Raw genomic sequence first — 25,822 nt, forward strand, 5'->3', positions numbered from 1 at the left:
AAAAATTGTGGGGACTGTGTGATGAGGGCTCTCGGGTGTTATGCCTGCATGTCGAGCAAGGGCACCTGTGCCCTAGCTCTTTTCTTGCATATTCTGAGTGCTGCGATGGTGGGGGGATTAATGTTTGACGGGCTGCAAATTGAGTGGCTCTTCCTGCTGGGTGTGGATTGGGTTGTGCTCTGAAGGAGGAGACTTTTGCTGCGTGAGGAGAGCTTCGTGCTTACCTGCTAATCTGAGTTGTGCATGGGTAGTGGACGCTACTGTTGGAAATTTGATAACTCGCGCGCCTGGTCTGTTCTTTGTTGTAGAAGAAGGGGAAGTCAAGGTGTAGGTTCAAAGTTGGAAAGGATTGGATTAAGGGTGGGGGGGTTTCCCTTTCCCATTCTGTGGTTCTTATTAATGGTTGATGCTAAGGGGGAGATAGCAATGAGGAGCCCTCGCATGGAATTTTGGGCATCTTTAGGCCCTTAGTTTTCAAATCGAGGGATGAAGACTTTTGACGATAACCTGTTTGCTTCGAACTCTGAGATTGTGGATCTGGGATTATCTAATGGCTCAAAGATTATGAAGACCAATGGATGTCTTGAGAGGTGTAAGGAGAGGCCAAAACTAGTTGTCCTGGTTGAAATGATTGTAGATGATGTTGAGTATTATTCACATCATTCCCTTTACTGTAAGTTCTTAGGGATGAGGGTTTCTTTGCAATTCTTGGAGGTTTGGGCTCAGAGGACTTGGGAGCCGGAAGGGGAAATGGAGATAATGTTGCTGGCTAACAGTTATTTCATGGTTACTTTCAACTGTATTGCTGATCATAATAGGGTGTTCGAGGGAGGTCCTTATTTCCACAATAAGGTTGGGTTGTTTATCAAGCCATGGCATGCTAGCTTCAACTCTGCAGAGGAGCTACCTAATCATGTCTTAGTATGGATTTTCTTACCGATGTTCCCAGTGGAATGCTATCAACAGGATGTGTTACATCTTTTGTCCTTAGTGCTTGGAATTCTTGTAGGGACTTCATCTCAGACCTTGGGAAAAAAGGTAATGACTTTTGCTTGCATTTGTGTTGAAATTGATCTTAGTAGACCTTTACCAAATGCAATAGAGATGTGTGCAGGTTCTTATTCTTGGGTGCAGCAATTGGATTATGAAACTCTTCCTTTTTGTTGTCGCCTTTGCTGAGAATATGGTCATTTGCAGCAAAGATGCCCAAGGAATAATCCTCGGGAGTCCCATCCGTCATAGCCTATGAGCAAGCCTCCTGAAATAGATAAAGAGAAGAGCATATCTCCTGATGGGTCAGGTGCTTTTGATGGTTTTGTTCTAGTCAGGGGTCAAAATCAGAACAGGGGTCAAAAGAGGTCCTTTAAAGAAAGGCAGGATGATACCTTTAACAGGTTTGAGGTTTTGGATGAGCTTAGCCAACAAGAGGTGAACCCAGGTTTGATCAATTTGGATCATGGGCCTATGGACTTAGCTCAAGAGGATCCTGTTATTGATTCTACTATGGATCCACTAGGGGATGAGTGTCGGCAATTGGATGCTAATCAGCAAAAGGGGACTTCGGAGATGTAGGAACCCATGGCCATTGTTACAACAGCAGGTGTGGATTCTCTGGCTATTAGGCAACACATTGGTTCAAGTTCGGCAGGGAAGATTAAGCCTCCTCCCAAACTGGGTATTCTGTAGAAAGATATCAAGAAGGGCGGGGTAAAGAAACTTGTTAAATCTGGCCAAAAAAAGGATGTGGAAAAGATTAAATTAGATGGTGGAAAATTGGTGGAGTCAGGGGCAGTTAAGCCTCTGGATTCTATTTTTTCATCCCCCTTGAAATGATTGTTCTGTCATGGAATGTGCAGGGCTTGAATAGCGGCCCTAGACAAAAAGTGGTTCATGAGTTAGTTAGAAGACAAGATCTTGATGTTCTCTTTTTGCAGGAAACTAAGTTATCTATGGAGAGTATGCATGGTCTAAAGCCTAGGTTGTGGAGAAGTGGGGAATGCCAATGCATTGGAGCTCATGGTGCTTCTAAGGGTTTGGCTTGTTTATGGAATCCTCAAAAAATCTAGCCTCTTTGGTCGATTTCCTCTAAATCCTCTCTGTCCATGATTTCTACTTGCCTAGAGACAAGGGACGTCATATTATTTTCCAATATTTATGCTCCTACTAATTTCCAAGGTAAACAAGCTTTGTGGTCACACATCAGGCTGATCTGTAGCATGTTGCCCTTTCATCCTTGGATCTTGGCTAGAGATTTCAATGCTATTTGTGAGTTGGCTAAGAAGCAAGGTGGTACTGGAAGATTGGAGCCTTCTGCACTGCTGCTTTGAGACAATATCAATACCTTGAACCTTGTGGATATTAAACCTAGAAATGGTCAGTTTACTTGGAACAACCGTTGGAGTAGAGAATTTTGTATTACAGAAAGGTTAGATCGGTTCCTGGTTTCTTGTTACTGGATTGGAGGGATGTAGTCATCTTGCTCTGAGATTTTGGATTGGAGAGGATTGGACCATTGGCCTATTAAACTTTCTACAGAGTCAACTCGGGTGCTTTAGAAGCCTTCCTTTAGGTTCCAACTTATGTGGCTTCAAGATTCATCTTTGAATGACTTGGTCTCTGATTGGTGGAAGAAAGGTAAACCAGCCTATGGCACTTCAATGTATATTTATGCTAAGCTTCTTCAATATGTAAAATTTGGGCTCAAACGATGGAATCATTTGCATTATGGGAATCTTTTCTACGAGAAGGCAGGGGCCCAGGTAGATTTGGATGATATCACAAGAAGGATTAGAGAGAAGGGGGTAACAAATGAATTGCTTTAGGATGAGGCTCGGGCTATGAAATTTCTTGAAGAATGGGAACTACAAGAGGAGATGTATTGGAAATAGAAGGTGCAAATTGAGTGGCTTCAGGAAGGGGACAAAAATACGACTTTTTTCTTCAATTCTGTGAAAGCCAAGAGACATGGTAACTCTATCTCGAGATTGGTGAATGATAGGGGAGAGCATTATTTTTCCTTTCCAAAAATGTTTAGGGAGGCAGTACAATACTTTGAATCTCTCCTTAGAGAGGATTCACAAGGGGGGTCTCCTAAGCAAGCTCAAGTTCTTTCATGTATCCCCTCTCTTGTGACTGAAGATATGAATCAACAACTTATGAGGGATATCTCACTTAAGGAGATTGAAGGGGTTGTTTTTAATATGAAGAAAGGGAAGGCACCAAGTCCTAATGGCTTCCCTATTGATTTTTTTCAAAAGTTATGGGATATTATCAAATTTGATCTCCTAGATGTGGTTCATGAGTCTCAACACAATAAGCAGATGTTAAGGGCCCTAAATGCTACTTTTCTTGCTCTTATCCCCAAGAAGGAAGGGGTTGATAGGTTGAGCCAGTTCCGGCCCATCTCTTTATGCAATGTTATCTACAAAATTATTTCCAAACTTATTTCTGATAGGTTGAAGAAGGGGCTTGTTGATTTGATCTCTGAGGAGCAAAGTGGTTTTGTTGCAGGTAGGCAAATTCTAGATGGGATTGTTATTGCAACTAAGGTCATCCATTCTATGGCTAGATCAAAGAAAAAGTGATGTTTATCAAATTGGATATGGCCAAGGCATATGAAAAATTAAGGTGGTCCTTCCTGTGGCGGCTTCTTAGTGCCTTTGGCTTTGCAGAAGATTGGATTCAATGGTTTTGGAGTTGTGTTACTTCAATCTTCTTCTCGGTGCTTATTAATGGAATCCATTATGAGCTTTTTGGGGCTTCAAGGAGGCCTCTTCAGGGAGACCCACTCTCCCCTTATTTGTTTATTCTTTTGGTAGAAGGCTTGGGGAGATGGATTAAACATAATGTGGAGTTTGGTTTTATTCAAGGCTAGAGGTGGGGTGGAACCTTGCCCTTGCAGACTCACTTGCAATTTGTAGATGATATTGCTTTGATGGGGATGGCTACAATGAGGGAGGCATCTAATCTTTGTAGGGTCTTGGATGTGTACCTAGCTGCCTAAGGACAACAAATTAATGAAAGAAAATCTTCCATCTACTTCTTTAATACTCCAGGCTCTATTCAACAAAGGATTGCTCACACTTTGAGGTTTCAGATTGGGAATCTTCCATTGAAGTATCTTGGCATTCCCATCTTAGTGAGTAGGCTTCCCAGGGAGTCTTAGTAGGTTATTTTGGAAAATTTTTGAGTGAAAGCTAATCATTGGACTCACCATTGGTTATCCTTTGTTGGTCATGTCTAGCTGATTAAGTCAGTTGTATAGGCTTTGCCCATTTATAGATGCATGCTCCAGATTGTTCCTATGGGTTTTCTTAAGGATCTAGATTTTGTGATGTGCCAATTTTTATGGGCAAGCTACTTGGAGGCCTCCAAATGGAGTTTGGTTAGATGGGAAGTGATGTGCAATCCAAAACGATATTAGGGACTAGGCTTGAGATAGTCGGCTTTGATAGGAGAGGCATTGGTTGCTAAACTTTATTGGCGGTGGTGTAATGAGCAGGATAAGAGCTGGGCGATGGTTCTTTCTCAGAAGTACCTCCCAGGGATCCCCCATCCTAATATTTCCAAGTATCCACTTGGGGGGAAGGGATCTATGATTTGGGATACTCTAAAGAAAGGGGCTAATCTTATTAAGGATGGATTATTCTTGATTTTCAAGAGTGGGGTGGACGTCCAATTCTGGTCAGACTCTTGGGATGGATATCCCCCAATCATTTCTCAGTTTCCTAACCTAGTGCTTCTCTGTCAGTGGTTTCTAGAGGCTGGTTGGTCATGGGTGAGTGATTTTAAGTCCTTTTTCCCCTATGGTCAGATGGAAATGGCTAAATGGAAGTCCCTAGTTGAATGGTCGGTTGCTAATTTACAGGAGGAGTGTGCTGAACTAAAAAATATCCTCTTTAGTAGAAGATGGTGTTCTTTTTGGGAGGATGATGTGCTTGCCTAGTCTCCCAATTCTAAGGGGATCTACACGATTGCCTCTGGGTACAACAAATTGATGTCTCATAAGATGGTTCTGCCTAAAGTGCAGTGGTGGAAGAAGGTCTGGAACAAGCTATCTTGGCCAAAATGTAACTGTTTTATCTAGATGTTGACTTGGAATAAGTGTTTGACTTGGGATAATATTCAGAAGAGAGGATTCCATGACCCTTCTATATTTGTTATGTGTGGGGCTAATGAGGAGGACTTTTCCCATTTGTTCTTTCATTGCTCTTTCACCCTGTAGCTTTGGCATTTTTGGTGGGGAGTTTGGGTAGCTCCTTGTGTCCATGCCTCCTCCTTGATTGATTTTTGGTAGGGGATGGGTCGACCCCCTTCTATGGATCCTTTTTTGTAGGAGGTGTGGTTTGTGGGGCCTATCTTATTATTATGGCAGATTTGGTTGGAGTGCAATCAAAGAATTTTTCATGGAGACCAGAGGCTAGTACAACAGATTTGGCAGAAGTTATTGGGCATGATTCAAGAGATAGTGGAGGCTAAGTGTGAAGTGGAATTACCTTTGGGGAAATGAGGTACAAAGTTGATGGAGAGATTGGGGACTTTGGGGTCTTCTTTGGCTTTAACCAGGGCTAAGAGACGACGTCGTGAGAAGTAAAAAATTGATAGGGTTGGTAGATGGCAGCTTTCCCCCTATGGGGTCCTGAAGATCAATACTGATGGATCTTCAAGGGGTAATTTGGGTTTGGCTAGTATTGGCGAGATTGGTAGAGATGCTATGGGCTCAGTGGTTTTTATCTTTTTGATCTATGATGGAATTCAGACCATTAACTTGGTGGAAGGGTTGGCTATTCTTGTTGCTCTTGAGAAAGCTCATGCTTTAGGGTGGAGAAAAATAGTTTGTGAATCTGATTCCCAAGTTTTGATCAATTTTCTTATTGAGCAGAAAGTGGTTGATGTTAGTTGGTAATTGGCTAGGATTGTGTAGCAATTTTTTCATATTAGTTCTTTGATGGAAATGGTGACTTTTGCCCATATTCCAAGGGAGTGGAATAGGGCAGCTAACTATTTGGTGAAATGGGCTTCCGAGCATACTGAGGGATGGAGAATTGAGGAATGGGAGTTGGTTCCTCAAGAGCTCCATTTTGACTTAAGGAGCATTCTTGATGAGGATAGGGTGGAGAATGATGACAGATGATGGTGTTGGATGTTTTATCTCTATTTGGGGTTGTGCTTATGTTTCTTCTCAGGACCTTAGGTTCTTGATCTCTTTGTATTAGTGCTTTCTGATATTCAATTAAGTTTTTATCCCTTTTTTCAAAAAAAAAAACAATGGCAAGTAAAAACATTTTTTGCCACAATGAGGCCAAGCTCCCTACCATAATGTTGCCTCAAAAATAGTTTGCAACTTAGGCTATAAGTGGGCTGTCTAAATCTCTAAAATAGAACTAGGGCACATTGTGCTCAATATCAAACATTCCTTGCGTTTGATACATAACCAAATATCTATCACTAGAAACTATTAGCTTGAACCTGTCACCATAGCTACAATGAATATGCTAATCTTAGCTAATTGTGTCCTTAATAGTATCCTGTAACTAGAGCTGCACTCATTCATCTATTGATGAAGTCCAATTAAGTTAACTTTCTTAGAGCCACCACTCCACTCAAAGAACAAAATATGGACAAAAATAAAGGATCGCATATATATGCATTTGATAAACATAGCTACCTTCAAATGTTAAGAAAAATGAATATAATCACAAGCTTAATTATTTATCCCTATTACTAATAATATTTATAAATCATCAAAGGCATTATTATTTCTAAAAACCTTTGCAAAGCTAAATGTAAATTACATTAGTTATCAATATTTGAGTGAAAATATCACAAATCTGCACAAATGTAATCATACAAGTGTGCAATAGCAATGAATCTTTCTCTATAAGGTCTTTCTAAAATTGGGTATTTGTAAGACTTTGCAAAGAAACCACCTATGTTCAATGCTATAGAACGATAATCGAAGAAACTCCTACCTATAGATACACATGAAAAAGTACAAGCAACTGACGTCCAAAAAAGTCCAAAATCCTTGGCATTAAGGATAAACAAATTCTCATATGGTAGAATTCCATCTCCACTAAGGATGACCAAGTCAAGACTTCAAAATATGAGGCATTGGAATAAAAAAATTACATCTCAAGCCTTCTTAACATGTTTTGGGATAGTAAAGATATGAAAAAAATTTCATTCCCCATGTTGTGTATGAAAATTAGAGCTTAGAGCTAGAGGAAAATGTTGAAAGATTCTTTCACCATTTTCCATAAGACAATAGCAAGTCAAATTAATAGTGTATTGCAACAAAATCTAAAGCATAGAAGGGTATCAAAGGTAATTAAATATTTTATTAGGAAAAAGTGAGAATTTGAAGCATAAAAGTAAATGAAAGTGAAGTAGGTAGCTGGATGAAGGTACAACGAAACCACAACATATTCAAGTTGCAAGCACAAATGTGTAGGAAAATAAAGTTTACTCATCGAAACAAAAACTAGCTGATGAAGATTATGCAATGAAAAGGAAGAAAAAGCACCAACAACTTAACAGAATAACATAACTAGACCACCATTTAAAACACAAAACCTAAAAAATTGGAAATGAACACAACAAATTCATAATGTATCCAAACCATTTCAGAAATCATGACAAAAAAAAGACGACTCTAGCTGAAACATTTGACAAAATCTCCTTATTGAATAGGAAACTTTTAATGATAAAGAGACATCAGATAAATAAAGAGATGAAGGAAAGCATTGGTAATTGAATTCAACTCATTATCAATGGAATCATGGAAAACAACCCATAGCCACCGTTGATCACTTTTTTTGCCCTTTTGTTTTAGACACTAAGTGGGTAATTTTGAAAAGTTTTAAAATAAAATACATTATTAATGGTCTAGTGCCCTTATTAATGGTCGATAGGGCAATGCCATTTATCAAAATCTGTATCTATCTAAGTTGTTTCACAGTTACTCTTTGCCCCGCCAAAGAAGAATGTCCCTTATTGAGATGGACACTGCAAGAGGGAAATAAGTTATCGATTTAAGATTTAAAAATATGTATGAGTAGTCTTAATCCCAAGAAAATGCCAAAAATTAAATCTACTAGTATAAAATAAAGATAAAATAATCTAAAACACAAATTTCTTGCTATGATCTGGGAAAATGGGCTTCTTAGTGTGCACTATAAAAACAATAGATTTTATGAATATTGGGTAGAAGGCTACAATAGCATAAATGGAAAATTCCTTCAATGTCGCTAAAAATACAATTTCCTTTGATAAAGGAGTCTCAGATTGAACATACTGAAGCATGAGGTTTTCTATGCTCTCTACTAGGGTTAGGGAACATGACTAATGAGTTTCGTTCCAGCAAGGGATCTTTACATAAGTGCCCTTGGTTTTGGGACCCATGGCAACTAACCAACAAAATACAAACTGTTGCAATTGTTCCCAGCATTAGGGAAGCTTTTGCAAGTGAGAAATAAACCAATTTATGTAAGAATAGTGCTCTGCCAACAATAAACATAGTACATTTGATAAACTATGATAAATAAATAAAAATCCTATCACATTTCATGCACTCAAACTAATGGCTAAAATTTTTAGGGGAGAGACGAGCTCTATAGTTTTATCTATCAAATGCAAACTAGTAAGAACTGGTTATAAAGGCACACCATACCTAAAGCTATGCGTTGCAGTAGCATAGCTATAGAATACAATTTTAGTCAGTGGGTTGGGTTTTCCAAAGCACACTGTAGAACATAAACAACAATTCTCTTCAAAACCTGATCATTTCCTTTAGAGTTATTCGCAGCCCAACAAAAAAAAAATAGAGCACAAATTCCCTCATTAGAAACAAAAAAGAAAAAAGTGAAAATAGCAGGCAAAGTTTTCAACGAATGGAAAATAAAATGAAATGGGTTTGGTTCCCAAAAAATTTAAAAGCCTACAGAAAAAAAAATCCAAAAAGAAACATTGCTTTAGACACCAATGTCAAGTTTCTGCTTCTAAAATCATCAAAAAGATCAGAAACCTAGGAAAATTGGGGTAACTGGAACTCCTAAAACATGAAAAACATAAAATCTTGCCAATGTCAATGAAATTGTGGAGGCAGGATGACAAAAGATGACAACCATTCCTCTCACAATAGGAGTAATCGTCATGGTTGTTCTAAAGAGAGCAATCAATGCAACCCATTTCGTGAATCAAGAGCCAGTCGTGAATTTAGGGGTACCCATGATGGCAATAAACCTGAGCATGATGGCCCCTGGCATCAAAAGCAAGTGGGTTTTCCCAGAGAATTTACACAAGGGATGCATTACCCTCGCCACATAAATAGTTCTAAACCATATAATAGAAGCTCTGCATTTTGCAATCCAGGCAAAAAAGGAAGAAGAAAGGAAGCTGTAATATCTGTTATCAAAAGCCATGATCACAAATGTAAAGATGAAAATATACAATGTGTTAGTTGATATAGAGTCTCAAAATTACATATGACAAACAAAAACTCAAAACTCTGGAACTTGATGGTTTCAAGAATAAAAAATGAAACCAATTACCTATACCACCACCAGGCTTTTGACTCCCACAAATGCAAATGCCCCAGTTTTCAGACAAGACGACAGTGGAAGCTTACAAAGTCCAAAGATCTACACCCTTGCTCTCGAAACTGCAAAGGCAAATTAAACATACCTGCACTATTTTATTTCGCCTTTAACATTGCATTTACCTGCAACTTTTATTGCAACATTTATTAGTCATTATAAGAATAGTAAATATTTAAGCATTGCCAATTGGCTCCTCAAAATGTGCTCGGTACTATTGTTTATTTATTTATTTATATATTATTATTTTTAACACAATGAGACTTATAATAATAAAACTACTAGGAAAATGATAGTAGATGAATAGCAAAGCAGGAAAATTTCAATAAAATAGAAATTAAAGACATAAAAATAGTATAAACCATATGATATTTTTATTTTCTCTATAGTCGAAGAAGTATGAAAGCAACATTAATAGTTTTTATTTGATATGAAAACAATAGTCTTTACCCTTTACAAGGCAAGGACTAATAAACTAGCAGTCACATGCTTTTGTACATGCAACGAATGTGCCGATAGGAGATGAGATTTAAGAGAAAATTGTAGAATGAACATTAAATAATGTAAATATAATTTTTTTAAAAATGAAAATACAAAAATAAAAAAGTTGAAGATTAAAACATCGATATAAAATTTACAATATTTAGGAAATTTGAATATATTGCTTAAGAAATGTGTTCAATAATTTCAAGATTATACAATTAAATTCAATTTATCAAATATGAAAAGAATAATCATTTTAAAAAACCATCAAATTTTTATTACGAAAAATTAATAAAAGAAATACAAAAAAAGAAAAAAAGAAAAATAACGACATCTCTAACAAATATTCTATTGACTAAATAAATTATAGAAATTGGAAAAACAATATTTAAAGTAAAAACTAACCTAATATAAAAAAATAAATTAAAGTAATTAAAAAATTAAAACCTAAATCAATTTAAAAAATCAAAAGTTTAATAAATAGAGATCACAACATAATCTAATGTGGAGATCACAAATAATTGGTTTTTAAATAAATAAGAAAAGAAAAAAAGAGAGTTAAAAGTGAATATTTAAAATATAATCTTATGTGAATAAATTAGATTATTAATAATTTTTAATTTAAATGACATAATATTTACTAAAATCCTTTCAATAGATTAATAAATATTATTTATTTAAATTAAATTTATCAAATATGAAACAAATAGTCATTTAAAAATCTATCAAAAAATTTACTATGAAAAACAAAAAAAATAATGTGTCTAACAAATATTCTATTAACTAAATAAATTATAGAAACTAAAATATATATATTTAAATAAAAAATTAAACTAACATAAAAAAAAATTTAAAATAATTTAAAAACTAAAATCTAAATCAATTTTAAAAATCAAAAGTTAAATGAATAAATCACAACATGAGCTAATATGGAGATCACAACTAATATATAGAAAAAGAAAAAGAATAGTTAAAAGTGAAGATAACAAGTAATAAATATCTAAACAAGAGTTAAAAGTGGAGGGAGATAAACACTATTGGTAAATAATTAACGGGAAGGATTTTCAATTTTTCGGCCAAACTGACAACTTTCTCAACCAACTTGCAAATTTTCTGTCGAAAATTTGATTTCCAAGAACAAAGTTCCCATAAATAGCCTATTGGCTTAATAAATGATAAATAATCAAAATTTTAGTTGCTAACCTATCAAAAAAATTCTCTTTAAAACTTGCAAATAATGAAAGAATTTTTTTTTCTTAAAATTCTAACTATCTTGTATCAATTTTGTGGAGGTTGAACAATTTTGTATCAATTGGATCAAGGGCCCTTTTACTTTTTTTATATTTTCATTTAATATCTTTTGTGTTAATGGTAAAGCAATTATAGTTTTAATTTTTTATTTTTTTTCAAAGATATATTTTAATTTTAATTAGTAATTATTACATTATTTAATGATTTATTCTAGTGATTAAAATTTTTATTTCTATTTAAGATTTTTAACTTTAGAGAATATTTTTTATTGATTTGATTAAGATTTAAACTAATTGTACTTTACAAATTAATAATTAATTATTTTTTTATATAATTATAATAAAATTCTTTATTACTACAATAGTCATTATAAAAAACTATAATTATATAATTCTTTTATTAATTAAATAATTTATATACTTAATAAATTTATTAAATCAAAACTAGATTTATAATCAAAGCTAAAGGTTGGTTTATTTCATTCATATTCAAAATAGATACATTTATATTTTAAACTTCAAATAATTGACTCGTTATTTTTCTTCTAATTTGAAATAAATACTTTCTCCCAAACTTTAAAGCTTTAAAGCCTATAACTCTTGGCAAGGAACATTACATGTGATACACACACACTTATATACAACTTTTTTATAAGTAAACTACTCTTTTGATTAATTTTTCAATAAATTTTTAATTAAAAAGTTATTTTAATCTATTTTAACAAATTTTAAAAAATTAAATAGAAGTGATCTTGCATTTCTTTATTTTGTATATTATTTATGAAGGATTCAATAATTTATATTTTTTAAATAACCATTTAATAACAAATGGTCTTGACTTCCCTCTTGATGTGGTGTGTGGGAAAATTGAGAGAGTTGTCTTGGAAAACTTGAAGGGCTTAGGCCTCGTTTGGTTGCACGAATTGGGCAAGAATAGGAAAATTTAAATACCCACATTCACCAATCTGACGTTTGTTTACAAAATACAAAATTAGAATTAGAATTCATGTATCCTAATCTGACCCCAAAATGAGCATAGCAGAATTCCCAATAAAAGGTGGAATAAGAATAGCTTATTCTTATTCTAATTTTTAATTAAACTCAATTTGATCGGTTGTCAGGTCCGTGACTTTGCCAATAAAGTGTATTTTGCGGCTCGAATGCATTTGTGGACTATTTCCTCTTTTCATCATAAGATATAAACTAGGTCAACATTATTTAAAGTTTAACATGTATTTTTTTTTAAATGAAAAAAAAGAGTAATATTAGATTTGATATCTTTTATAAACTTTCATAAAATTATCTTCACAAACAAATCTTGTGTTTAGTCTTATAATTAAAACTATATTGAAAGATCATTTAAATATTATATTAATGACCTCAACTTATTTATATATTTTTATTATCTTTAATATATTTACAAATAGAATTATCTTAGTTTTTGATCTAAAAGTAGCCAAAACAAGGGGGTTGGCCCTTTACAATAGTGGTGACACAACCAATAGACAACCACATAGACCCCTTAATGATTTACATCAAAAACATAAGTAACAACATAACAATAATTAAAAGTACTAGAGTTCCTACTCTTAATACTAACAAAGTTTAACAATTTAACAAAAGACATGTAGGTGGTTAGCACATTGTACCACATACAGCCCATACCCAACTTCAATAGGAAAACCAAAACATCAAATAGGATAGGGAGTAATAGTCAATAGAGCACCAAAAAATACTAGGCACCTGAAAGATCACTAACTGGCATCCTTCTTATTGCCTTTCCTAGCCAAGAGAACTTTGGCCTAGTCCTTCACAAAAATTATAGAGTAGCTTTGAATCCTCCTTCCCAAGGCCCTCCTCCTCTTTCTTGTGAGCCAGAAGATGGAGGGTGGTCATAGCTACATGGGTCACCTTCAGGGTGAAGTTAGAGAAGAGGGTGAAGCCTTCCTCCAGCACATTGCACATGTCCTTCAATTCTTGGAGTTCTTTAAGAGTTACAGCTCGTTTCTCTATAGTACCTAAGTTTAGAACCTTGTTGGAATTCACTACAGACTTCCTCTTATCTTGCACATCCAGAGTGTTAGTGGGAGCCCTTAAGATTTCCAAACCATTATTCCTTATTAGGGAAGAGATAGTGTCAGGGGAAGCTTTATCAGATTTGGGGTCTTCCTTGTTATTAGCAAACAACAAGGTGAAAGTAATAGAAATATGAGTGGGCTTTTGGGAAGAGTCCTTGGTAGGGTTCTTTTCCTTAAAATCCTAGGTGTCATCAATAGTGCCATCCCACTTCTCCACCTCTTTATCAGTCTCATCCTTCAACTTCTCCTTACCATCCCTTGAAGTCTTATCACTCTCCTCTAAATTAGTATCTTCCTCCTCCTCCTACGAGTAACTTTCCATTTGTTTGAATCTACCCCTGATCTCAGCAAGTCTACCCAATCTTCTTCTATTCCCACATATCTCTTCATCTAAATCCCCAATCTCCACCTCCACCCTCTTTTTAGTTTTAATTTTTTTTATTTGCATCCAATTCCAAAGTCAGGGTTTTGTTTTTCCTACCCTTAACTAGGGTTTGGCTTGGTGAGGGTTGTGGAGTAGGGGGATAGCTACCACCCACAAACTCTAGACAAAGTGGGGCCCCAATGGGAAGGAAATTATCAATGGCTATTGCCATGTAGAACTGAGATAAATGAAACATGGGTCCTTGGTATAAAATAGTAAAATTAGCCCCTTCCTTCTTTTTTTCTCCGTAACATCCATCACCATCTCCTAGGTCGTGCATCAAAAAAAAGGGGATGCAGATTAACTCCCTATTGTGAAAGTGATTAAACAAGGGGAAATGGTACAAATAATACACACCATGTCTGCCTTCTAGGGTGAGATACTTCATTATGACCAGGCATATGTCGTCCCATGGTTTTGATAACTTATCCCTCTGAAAAACACTACAATACTAGTCTGGGGCCTCATTGCTTCTGAAAAATATAGAAAAGCTAGCTTCATTTTCCACCTTCATGATCTTCTACCACTTCCTACTAGTTATGTCACAGCTTCTTGCCATAGCAATGGTCTCTTCGTTCACCTAGAAGGTGATACCATTGATCATGACCCTCCTATCCTTCTAGCTACTGATGAATTGTTGAGAACAATTCTCATTACAACCATCCATGGCCTAAATGTAAGGGACAAACCCCCATTCCTTCAACATTATCCAAGTTGCTTGCCTTTTGGAGAGTCCTCCATCTTCATGGGTTCCTGTTTGTTAAAGTCCCCACCGATGGAAGCTTGCTCCTCTATGGTATCACTTTCCATGAGCTCGGTAATTTTCATTTGCAAGAAAAACACCACCCAAAAAATTATTAGGAGTAGGGCTAAAATGGTGTATCCAGTGGTTAATATGACTTCTTCCTTATACTTCATGAGGATGAAAAATCCAAAATGTACTAGTCATCTTAAAATATCATTATGGGGAGTGCAAATGATCTACACATAATACCTTAATGATCTGGCATTAATAATAATGGGAACTTTTTCTGTTATCGTCCGATACCACCAAAAAATGATGGCTCTTTTTTTAAAGTTGGGGCTATTAATTTCTTTCCCTTTTCTGTGCCCTTGAGTGATGCAATCCACATGGTTAATCCTCGCAAAATGTCTTGTCAAATTCAAGGTGATCTTAACCATCATAAAATAGCAAGCCTACCAAATTCACCCATTCTCCAAATTTGGATAATAATCAAACATAGTTTAGAGAGGTCCTTTCCCTACTAATGAGGGAATTTATATAGTTTGGTATCATTTTGGTACTTGTTTAGCTTTTTAGGCTCTCCAAACCAAATCCCAAGCCAACCATAGCATCTGCCACCACATTGACCTCCGTGAAAGTGTGTTGTAACTCATAATGATCAAGGGCCATCAAGAATTGCCAAATTTCCCCTAAGATGCAATGTAAAGCCAAACCTAATAGAGCACACCCTTGGAGAGAATCAATGATGAGTTTAGAATCACCTTCTATGGTTAACTTTCTAACCTTCATCTCTACTGCAAATTTAAGACCCCAAAGTAAGGTAGTAGCCTCCACCACATTGTTGGTTCTGTGCCCCACATTCCTAGAGTAGGCTAACAACACTTCACCCCTAGTATTTCACAACACACCTCCAGTTGTCACCAAACCCTCATGTGTCACACCATCAAAGTTGAGCTTGACAGTAGACATAGTGGGAGGGATCCAATTGGTTCTATTTCTTGCTAAAAATTTTGAGTTGTCAAAGTGTTGGAAGTTGGGGAGAATACTCCAATTTCTAGCAATATCCTCCTCCTTCCTGTTTGAGGGATCCTATGGTGTCTTGAACTTGGCCACCATAAAATTATCCAGAACAAGCTTCCTTAATATCTCTCCCACTACCTCCTCCCCCCTTTCTTCCTCCTTGAAGACCTAGTTATTCCTCTCCTTCTAGACACCCCAAAAAATATGTGGGGGAGGAAATTCTAAAGGATTCTGAGATGAGGGTGGTAGAAGGAGAAATTCCAATTCTCCATAAACTGTTCCCTTCCTCTGTTCATGACCCAAACTAGTGTGAATTTGTTCCAAATGTAGGACCATACCTTTAAAGTATAGGGACATTCAAGAAAGAGGTGCACAATGCTTTCCTCTTCCTCCTTATAGAGATAACATCTATTAGTAATCGATATGCCTCTTCTCCTTAGGTTCTCAGTTGTTAGGATCTTGTCGTGGATGATTATCCACCATAAGAAATTAACTTTTGGCAGTAAATGACTATTCCAAATCTTGCTTCAGCTGATAGGGATTTGATCATTTTGAAATATAAGGTGGTAATCAGAATTAACTAAGAACTAACCATTAGTCCTCCTATCCCAAACCACCTTATCAGGCTAAGTATGCAAGGGGAGTTTGTGGTGACTGATCATTTCCTTCAATTCTTTAACCAAAGGATCCTCTCTGTTAGGAATATCTACAGTGGATAAATGTTTCCATTTCCTTTAGTCATCAATATAGTCCACCACCTTCTCCCCCACCATTCTTTTTAAAGGTTCTTGAAGAATGTTGAATTTGTTCTAGATCAATGGTTTCCCCCCTGGCCAATTATCCTCCTAGAATCTTGTTTTTTTACAATTTCCCACTAGCCATCATACCCCTTTCCTTATAAGGGACCTATTCTTGAGGATGTTAATCCAGACCTTCGAGCCACTTGGGAGGTCATTATTGAGGAGATTGTACCTAAAATGGGTGTTGGCAAGGTATTTAGCCCTCATGATTCTGCCCCATCCGATCTTGTTTTCCAATAATCGCCACCCCATTTTGATGAGAAGTTCTTTGTTCATGTTAACAATTATTCTTATTCCCAACCCCACTTTGTCTTTGGGTTTGCAGACAGTCTCCCAATTGACAAGGTTTAATTTTTCTCTCTCCTCTGTGCCTGAGGAAGTTCTTTTGTAATTTTTTTGCCATACTTTAATTAACCTTGAAGATGAGATAGATATTTCCTATAGAGCCACCACCAAGAGTTGGAGTTCCCCACATTGCTAAGTATTTTACACTTCCATCTAGCAAATGTTTTTTACATCCTTTCCAAGGTAGTGTTCAAATAGGTGGTAGAGACATCCTTTATCGTTAGGGGGAGACCAAGGTAGGTGTCTATGAGGTTCTCAAAATGACATCCCACGATATTTTTAACCTTAACCTGCAAGATCTCAAGAGTGTTAAAAAATAGACCTTACTTTTTACCAAGTTAATTTGCTGACCTGAAAAATCCTCATAGTTGGTGAGAAGGTTCCTCCAAGATCTAGCCTCCTAGGTAGAGGACTCACCAAATAGGAAAGTGTCATCCACAAATTGTTGTATAACCTTCGACAATAGAGTAGTAGCAGGATGGATTCCTTTTAAGTCACATCACTCTGCCAACATGCACACCAACCTACCCAACACTTCAGCCACCATAATAAAAAGGTAAGGGGATAGAGGGTCACCTTGTCTAAGGCCTTTGATAGCTTCAAAGTTACCCCAAGGGGTCCCATTGAACAACACCTCATATTGAGTCACCTCCATCATATTTCTTATGGCATTCACTATATCATTTCTAAACCCCACCTATTCTAACACTTCATAAAGGAAGGTCCAATTGAATTTGTTGTAGGCCTTTGAAATGTCTAATTTAAGGGCCATACTTAGTCTTCAACTTTTTTCCATGGAGTGAATGATTTCATGGGTGGTGATCACAACATCTAGAATTTGTCAATGGGAAAAGCACCTTTTGTGGCCCCCCGGTAACTATATCCAAAAAGGTTTTTATCCTATTGACTAGCACCTTGGAGAAGACTATATATATGGTATTGCAAAGATTGAAAATCTTATGCATGAGAACAATAAAGGTTTTATTGATCCTTCTTAGCATTTTCCTAGTTTTGATCATATCCCTAGTCGCCCAAACTAGTTTATTTTTAATCACTTTCAAGAAGTGTTGAAATAAGGTTGGCGGGAAGCCATCAAGGCTCAGAAACTTGAAGGCTTTCATAGAGAACACAACTTTCTTCAGCTCCTCTTTTGAGTCTTTCTCCTTTAGCTTATCATTTTCCTCATTCCCCAACACAATTGGAATGGTATTGAGCATACTTCTAATTATATTTGTATTCCCCATTGTCCTCCTTTTTGTAAGAAATTCATGGAGAACTCAACTGCATGTTTTCCCATATCCTCCTACTCCTTCCAAGCCCTTTCTCCTTCCTCTACCAGGGAGGTAAAGGTGTTTCATTTTTTGTGTTTTGAGGAAGATCTATGGAAAAAAGAGGTATTCCTATTACCTTCGAAGAGCCATAAAAACAATATCTTTGCTTCCCGAAGACCTCCTTGTTGCTAATAGTTTCCTTCCACTTCTTCCTACAACTCTCCTCCTCTTGGGTGGTAGTATTAGTGTCGTCCCCAGCTACCATGGCTGCTTGTATCCTTTTAAGATCCTCTTCTATATCCCTTTTGATTTTAAACACATTCCCAAAGGATCTCCTTGCCCATTCCTTAACATTATCTAGTTTCTGGGTTAGCCTGGACATTGCAGTCCCGTCCACTCTAATGTTCCACTATTCTTCCACCTTATCTCTAAAGTCTAGATGATATTTACACATAACTTCATACCTAAAAGGTTTAGGCCCACTCACAAGCCCATTCATCCAATTCAACATAATTAGGGAATGGTCAAAAATAGTTCTTGAAACATTAACAAGGGAGGAGGGGATGAGGTGTGGCCAATCTCCCAAAACTAGGAGTCTATCCAATTTGACTTGAATCAAATCTAGACCCTTCTTGTTATTGGTCCAAGTAAAGGGGTTACCATGTAATTCAACATCCATGAGATCATAGGTGTTCATAAAATCTTAAAGATCCTGCATGCTTTTCAAGAAGTCATTATTCCCCCCAAGCTTTTTCAAGGGGTATAGGGGGGTGTTCAAATCCCCTATACACATAATATTTTTATCCTTCAAATTTCCCACTACTCTTCCTACCCTTCCCCAGGCTTCACTTCTTCCAGCCTTGGTTTTTAGGGCATAGATGTTCACCAGATTCTACACCATTTTGCCATTGTTGAACTTTCTAATCATGAAGTTCTTTTATTTGTGGAGCTCCTTGCTCATCAAAACATTGGGATTCCACATAGTTGCTAGACCCCCTAAGGCCCCTTCCACTTTAGAATGAAAAAAAGCAACCCAGGCCATAATATCAGCCATCTTAGTAAAATTTTGGCCAATCATCTTAGTTTCTTGAATGAGAATACAATCTACCTTTTCAACTAGAATACATTTCCTAAGAGCATATTGCTTGTGGGAGTTATTCAACCCCCTAATATTCCAAGAAAGGAATTTCATTTCTTACCTTTCTTCATTGTCTCCAATGTAAGTTGTCTTTCATTGGTCACCTCCCTTGTTGATTTTCATTCAAGTTGTTCTATTGTTAGGGTGTCCCACAATATTAGTTACCCCCACATCCAATTTTGTTCCACCCCTAGTTTTCCTCTTAGGGAATTCTCACTCCCCCGTGACACTCATTTGAGGGGAGGAAGGGTCCAAGTGAGCCATCATTCTCTCATCCTCCTCAATATGTCTCATGAATTTGGCAACAACTTCCTCAAGAGTCACCAATTTGATCCTTTTTGGGGTTACATTCCCTAAGTGGGGGCTTTTAGAAATCTTTTTAGTTTCTCCTATGTTGGAAGCTCCACTCACCTCCTTTAGAAGTAGGGAGTTCTTGATTGGAGTCACCAACACTATGGCCTGTTTCTTGGCCAAAAAGGTCAGGGTCCCTAGAGGATTCCTAGCCAAGTTCTCTTGACAATCAGTAATAGAATTTCCTATAATTTCTTCTCCCATTGGGGCTCCCCTAGGGGTCCCAATCTCACCTTCCTCCAAAGTTTGGTTTTTTGTATCCCCTCCCACAGCTGGGGATTTCAATAGATCATCAATCTCCTTCCCAGAAGGGTATTCCTCTATGTCATTCCCTTTTTTTGCAACACTTGATGACATAACCAAATAGTTGGCTTCCCCATCCTTAACTTTATCATTCCTTTCCTCTATAATTTGGCCTTCTGGGATATCCTCCTTTCTCTCAATTTATACCCCCACAGGAGTAGTCAAAGATTCCCTTAGTGCAATAGTAGACTTAACTATACCTAATGAGCCCACCTTTTGCTTATCCTTCTATGAAAGGGTATTGCAATCTGTCATCACATGGCCAAAATGACCACATTTTTGGCAATAGAGGCCAGTGTTCTTGTATTCTATAGACTAGACTTTTTGCCCCCACTTAGTAGACAACATGACCATGGTCAGGAGTTTCCTGTTAATGGTAACATTCACATAGAATCTAGCAAAGACTAATCTAGATTTTTGCAGTGTTACTTGGTTTGTAGCTAGAAAATGTCCAAAAGTGTTTCCTATCCATCTCAAGATCTTTTCATCCCAAAATTTTAGTAGTAAGCCTGGAAAATAGACCCACATTGGGGTCATAATTTGGAGCTCTTGGCTAGCATCAAAGCCAGGGTTCCATTTAGCTAGGGCTGAACAATGTTTGCCATGGTACCAAGTCCCTAAAAGGATGGCCACCAGGTCCTCAGCAGTCATGAAGCGGAAATAAAAAAGACCACTATACATGATCGAGATGCTTACACTACCCTTCATCAACCACTTCTATGCCACCCACTTCCAATTTATCTCAATCATTGGGAAGAAGGAAATAAATTTACCCACAACACAATGTTTAAGGGAGGCAGTGACATTTTCCACAACACTATTTGGGAAGGAGATTTTTGGTCTAGTAGCACCATGGGTAACTTTGGGATCCACCTAGGTAACTTCCCCTCCTTTCCTCCAATGAGTGCATTTTTCCACCTCCCATTGGGGATGGGGGGAGAATTAGTGTTCTCATCCTCCTTTTGTGCAGAGTCAACTCCAGATTCCAATAAAAGGGGCTTGGGTATGCTAACCTGACCAGAAGCATTACCTGACAAAGAAGGGGAATCTCCCCTCTAAAGCACCAACACCATGTGCAGGTCTGGGCACACCGAAGCCTCCAACAAGCCTGGGCTCTCTAGGGCCATGACAATTCAAAATTCAAACCATTTTGCGAGCGGGAAGTTGTAGAGCTACTGTACACATAGTAATACTTTCATAAAATGATTATAGTTTTGATCTTATACTTGTTAAAATAATTTGATTTAATTTAGAATTATAATTATAATTTACAATATAATATGTCCTTTAAATCTCAAAGAATTTCAAAGGTCATGATATACCTTTCACTAATAAAGCCAATTTAAAAAAAAAAAAATAAGCTACTTAAAATAATTTGGCTTTTAAAAATAAATTAAAAAGTCAATTTTCATAAATAAAAAATATTGTTTATTTAAAATATTACCAAACTAAAAAAATAAAACAAAGTATTAATTTTTTTATTTTAAAAAAATGTATTCCAATTCCTATTTCAATTGTTGCAACCAAACACATAATATTCATCTTTTGATTCCTCTTCCAGGTCAACCAAACAAGTCCAAATGATATTCTAGAACTTATTTTAAGAATGCGTAAATACCAAAAGAGAGCTTATTCCAACATAGATGAATGCCTCATTTGGCAATTCTTGCATGAATATATATATCCTCCTTGTAGTGATGAAGATAATTACATTTTTAAGTGTTGGAATATTCCTAGTGCCTTTCCTCTAGTTTTTAAGTTTTCTCATAGAGATGGTTGTAGGTGGAGCTATCTACCTTCTAAATGGGTTAAAGTTAATTTTGATGGGGGCAACTAAGGCTAAACCTAGGTCGGTTGGGTGTAGAGGCATGAGAAGAAATAGATTTGGTTAGTTCCTTATGGTGGTGGAGCTCCCCTTGGGATCTCAAACTAACCACTTAGCCAAGCGGATACTCAATCCTTATTGCTTGCCAATAAGATGGCATGCAGAAAGATCTGGCTCAAAGGAGACTCTAACAATATAATAAAATGCTTAAAGTGATTACATCCCCCCACCCCCACCCACCACCCCACAATCCTTCATGGACAATTAATAACATTTAATCCATGGATAGAAATATTATTAATTCTTTTGACAATTATTCTATCCCTCATGGCTTTAGGGAAGTCAATTGTATGGCAGACTGGATTATCAACATAGCAGAGAGAGATGACCCCTTGATGCCAAAGCCATATTAAATCATTTTAGGCTTCACAAGGATATGGGAATCCTTTATATTGATTCTCATGTACTTTCCAATTACCAAGGTAATTATGATAGGTAAAATATGTCATTTGGTTGACAGTTTGGAGAGTAATTATGATATAACCCTTCATACTTTTTGGGTGTTATCTACCTTATTTTGGCTTAAGGTTTTCAAATTTTGCATTTTGTATCTAGTCTCATGATTTTCTTTGGTTCTGTCTTTGATAATTATGTTATGTGGTTGTGCTAGAGGTGATATGGGAGGAAAAAAAGAGAGGAGAGAGTCTTACGAGGATTGGAAGAAAAAATCCAAAGCTTGTGAAATTTTAGAGACATGCAAGATGATAAGCTTCATGGAATGCTTGAATGGTCAAAACCCATCTATTACTAGAATGTTTAAGAAGGATTGGAAGGAGGGGAAGATGACCATTGGTGAAGAAAGGATAAAATTGATGAGAGAGTAATAGTTGAAGTTATTGGCCTTCCCATTGCAGGGAAGAAATTCTACAAAGATCAAAAAATTGTTGATGTTGATATTAAGAGCTTTCTTAAAAATATGAAAGAGAAAGAATAATTTGGTCAAATTTTACAAAACTTACTATTCTCCCAAGGCCATCAAGAAGATTTGGAGGTGGGTACTTTTCAACATTATGTAGTATATCAATGTAGATGGGATATTCTCCTAGGTTTATCACTATCATTTTGTCTTGTTGAGCCACTTTCACCACAAAGAGAATGTATATATTCCTCATTATCTTTTTTAATTATTTAATTATAGTATTAAGAGTGTTAGGATTAATCTAAATAGTAATTTGGCCCTTCATGAAGGGCATGTGGTTTTAAATTTCATAATTTTAAGGTTGTTTCTATTGAACACACCATCTTTGAGCATTCTGCCTCAGATGAGGATTATCATAACTCTAATGATAATAAGGAGGATGGGGAGAATGATATAGAACTTGAGGAAGATACCGATATGGAAACTTGAAAAGAAAATTCTTGGTAAGGGTAAAAGTAAGGTTACCGCTTTTCGAAATGGTAAGAAGAAGAAAGAGAATGCTTCTAAGAGTAGGAATCTTAAGAAGATGGGGGAGGATATGTGGGTTGAGGAGGAAGATAATTATAGTGAGGATATGGACACTAATATTAAGGAAGATGTGTCATCCTCCTCATAGGAGAAATATAATGCTTCAACTTCCTTAACTAGAAGCCTAAGTGGTGTTGGTGGGACTTCCCCTATTCCCTCCCCTCCCCCAATCATTAATAGTCAAATGCATTTGAAATACTATTTCCCCCTTTCATTCTCTAGCTCCCAATAGCATAGTGTATATGGGTGTGTGCACCAAGATGGTGTGCAAAAGGGGGGGTATAAGTGGATTTCTTCTTCTTTTTAAATCAGGTAAACTTAATCTTGGAACACCCATTTGAGGTTCCTACACTCAAAATGAGAAAATATGTAAAAGACAAAAATCATAGTACTCCAAATCTAGTTTCTAAACTACTAATGTTTTTAAAAAATCAATAAGATTAAGATAGTCAAACCCCATGCACATGAAAATTTATTCTTAGTTTTTATTGAAAAACATAACATATTTTTTCTGTGCATTCAACAAAACATATAGTTATATTTAGTATTTTTAAAAACTGTTTGGTAAGATGATAGGTAAGAGTAAGATCCAGAAGTTGTGTATTTTTTCATAATTTTTTGACAAGAAGTTTTATTTTTTGATTTTCTTAAGTGACTTCATCCTGAAATTTTGGTGCCTCTTCGAGCACTAGGCGTAACTTGCATCAAAATAATCTAAAATCAACACTTTAATTTTTAATTTTTTAAAAGTGTATAGAATCAAGTGGAGAACAAGAATATGCAATTTATTTTCCATTTGGTTAAGAAGATCCAAAGTTTTGAAAAAATGGTAGACATATGTTTGAGAGGGTTGTCAAGACACTGATATTAAAAAATTAACTTCAAAATGCTAATATTTTCCATTTAAAAAAAAAAAAAATGGTTAGAAAGGTAAAAAAATGTGTGAGATAATGGTGTTAATTTTAGAGATACCCACTTCACCATTTACAAACCTGATGAAGTCAAAGATGAGAATTGATCTTAGAAGATGAAAAAACATCTAAAGCAACCAAAAATGGAGGGAAAGCATCAACCAAAGCCTTTGGGTAGTTTAATAGGCCTATTACCAAGCCTAAACATGATCTTTCTTTTTTGTTAACAAAATATCATCCCATTATGCTTCATACGACTAAATTGTCATGCTAGACATAATATGATCATTTTATGTCTAGTATTACTATACTACTAATAACATGATTGTATTGTCTAGAATGACTATACTAGCAATAACATGATCGTGTTATGTCTATGTAAAAGTATAGTCAATTGCTCATAGGCCTAGTTAGTGAATAAACTACCAAAAAATGGATTGATTTCATCGAATAAATGATTGGATCAACTAGGGAACTATAATTAAATCATAAATCCTAAGTTTCACGCTTTGAATGAGCCATCCATGGGATACATTAGAGCCATCACATTTTTCAATCACTTTTGTTGGCATTAAGTTAGTATTTCCATTAGTGACAACACTTATCCATATCAGTATAGCTATCAAGCTTAGCACTTAATTTCCTACACTCACTGAGCATTCTAGTAGTATTCAACAATTTACACCGAGCAGACAGTGGCTACTAAGTGAACACAGGCAATGTGAAGATCAACAGTGTCTACCGAGTAGTAAGTTTGTGTCATGGAGATTTAGTGTAAACCAAGCATTGCAAGAAGTAGTGTTTACCGAGTGAAGCAAGGTAAACTTAGTGTGTAATATCTACCGAGTGACACTACATCTACCGATTCACCAGTGGTCACCAAGTTCAAAACTATTTTGAGTGATTAGTATGGATCGAGCCTTCACTTCTACTGAGTGCATGACAATGCTAAGTAATGCAGTGGATTTCGTCGATCAGAAGGTCACCGAGTCAGTTCAATGAACCGAAGTTATTTACTATTGGGCCAACTTTGTAATGTATTGTTCATTTGTTTTTTGGTCGACCTTGTAGTTTTGTAAATTTGAAAGGTATATATGTAAGGTGTATTGTAAGATATCATTTTTATCAAGCAATTAAAAGGTAATGTGAAGTGATTTTTGAGAAGTGCATACAAAGAATTATCAGCTACATTTTATGGAATGTAGCAAGGTCAATATAGAGGCAAAAAAGTTATATCCATCACATAAGGTGATTAGTGCATAAAGGATCTTATCAACAATTAGTTGTAAGTAGATCCACTACTTCATCTTAATAGGTGAATCAACTTCTAAATCCTTTAACAAGGTAGACTTAACAATCTTTTGCATAAATCTCTTAATAGAGTGCATACTTCATTGTATGTTTGTAAATCCTCCAACAAGGTGGACCTAGCAGTCCTTTGTGCTCCTAATAGGGCAGATCACTAGAAGTGGTCAATGTAAACCTTAATAGGCCAACTTTATGCTGCAATATTGAAGTTTTGTGGGTATTATCCCCACCCTAGTTTTACTTTCTATTTGGAAGGTTTTTGGGTTACCAAAACATTGTGTTCTTTTGTGTGATGAATGTTTTATCCTTTAGTATTAATGTATGCAGTAGCATAGATGGATTTATGGTGAATTTAAAAGGAAGAATTATAAAGTTACTGATTCACCCCTCCCCTCTTAGTAACTTGTCATAACTTGAATATTTCCAACAATTGGTATTAGAGCTTTGTGGTTCTTAGGATAAAAGTT

The 25,822-nt window shown here is 36.1% G+C and overlaps 1 protein-coding gene across 1 annotated transcript; it reads left to right on the forward strand.

The window, feature by feature from the left end:
• Nucleotides 1-486: 486 nt before the first annotated feature.
• LOC149530459 (uncharacterized) lies at nucleotides 487-1,179 on the forward strand. The gene has a single exon (XM_089808201.1). It carries the CDS (start codon nucleotides 487-489, stop codon nucleotides 1,177-1,179), a length of 693 nt encoding a protein of 230 aa, XP_089664327.1.
• The last annotated feature ends 24,643 nt before the right edge of the window (nucleotides 1,180-25,822 follow it).

Source organism: Cupressus sempervirens, chromosome 11 (genome assembly GCF_028749045.1).
Source record: "Cupressus sempervirens isolate cs-2001-9-10 chromosome 11, ASM2874904v1, whole genome shotgun sequence".
NCBI lineage: Eukaryota > Viridiplantae > Streptophyta > Pinopsida > Cupressales > Cupressaceae > Cupressus > Cupressus sempervirens.

Coding starts and splice junctions, on each gene's coding strand:
- LOC149530459 (XM_089808201.1), top strand. CDS start 487: ATGAAGACTTTTGACGATAACCTGTTTGCTTCGAACTCTGAGATTGTG.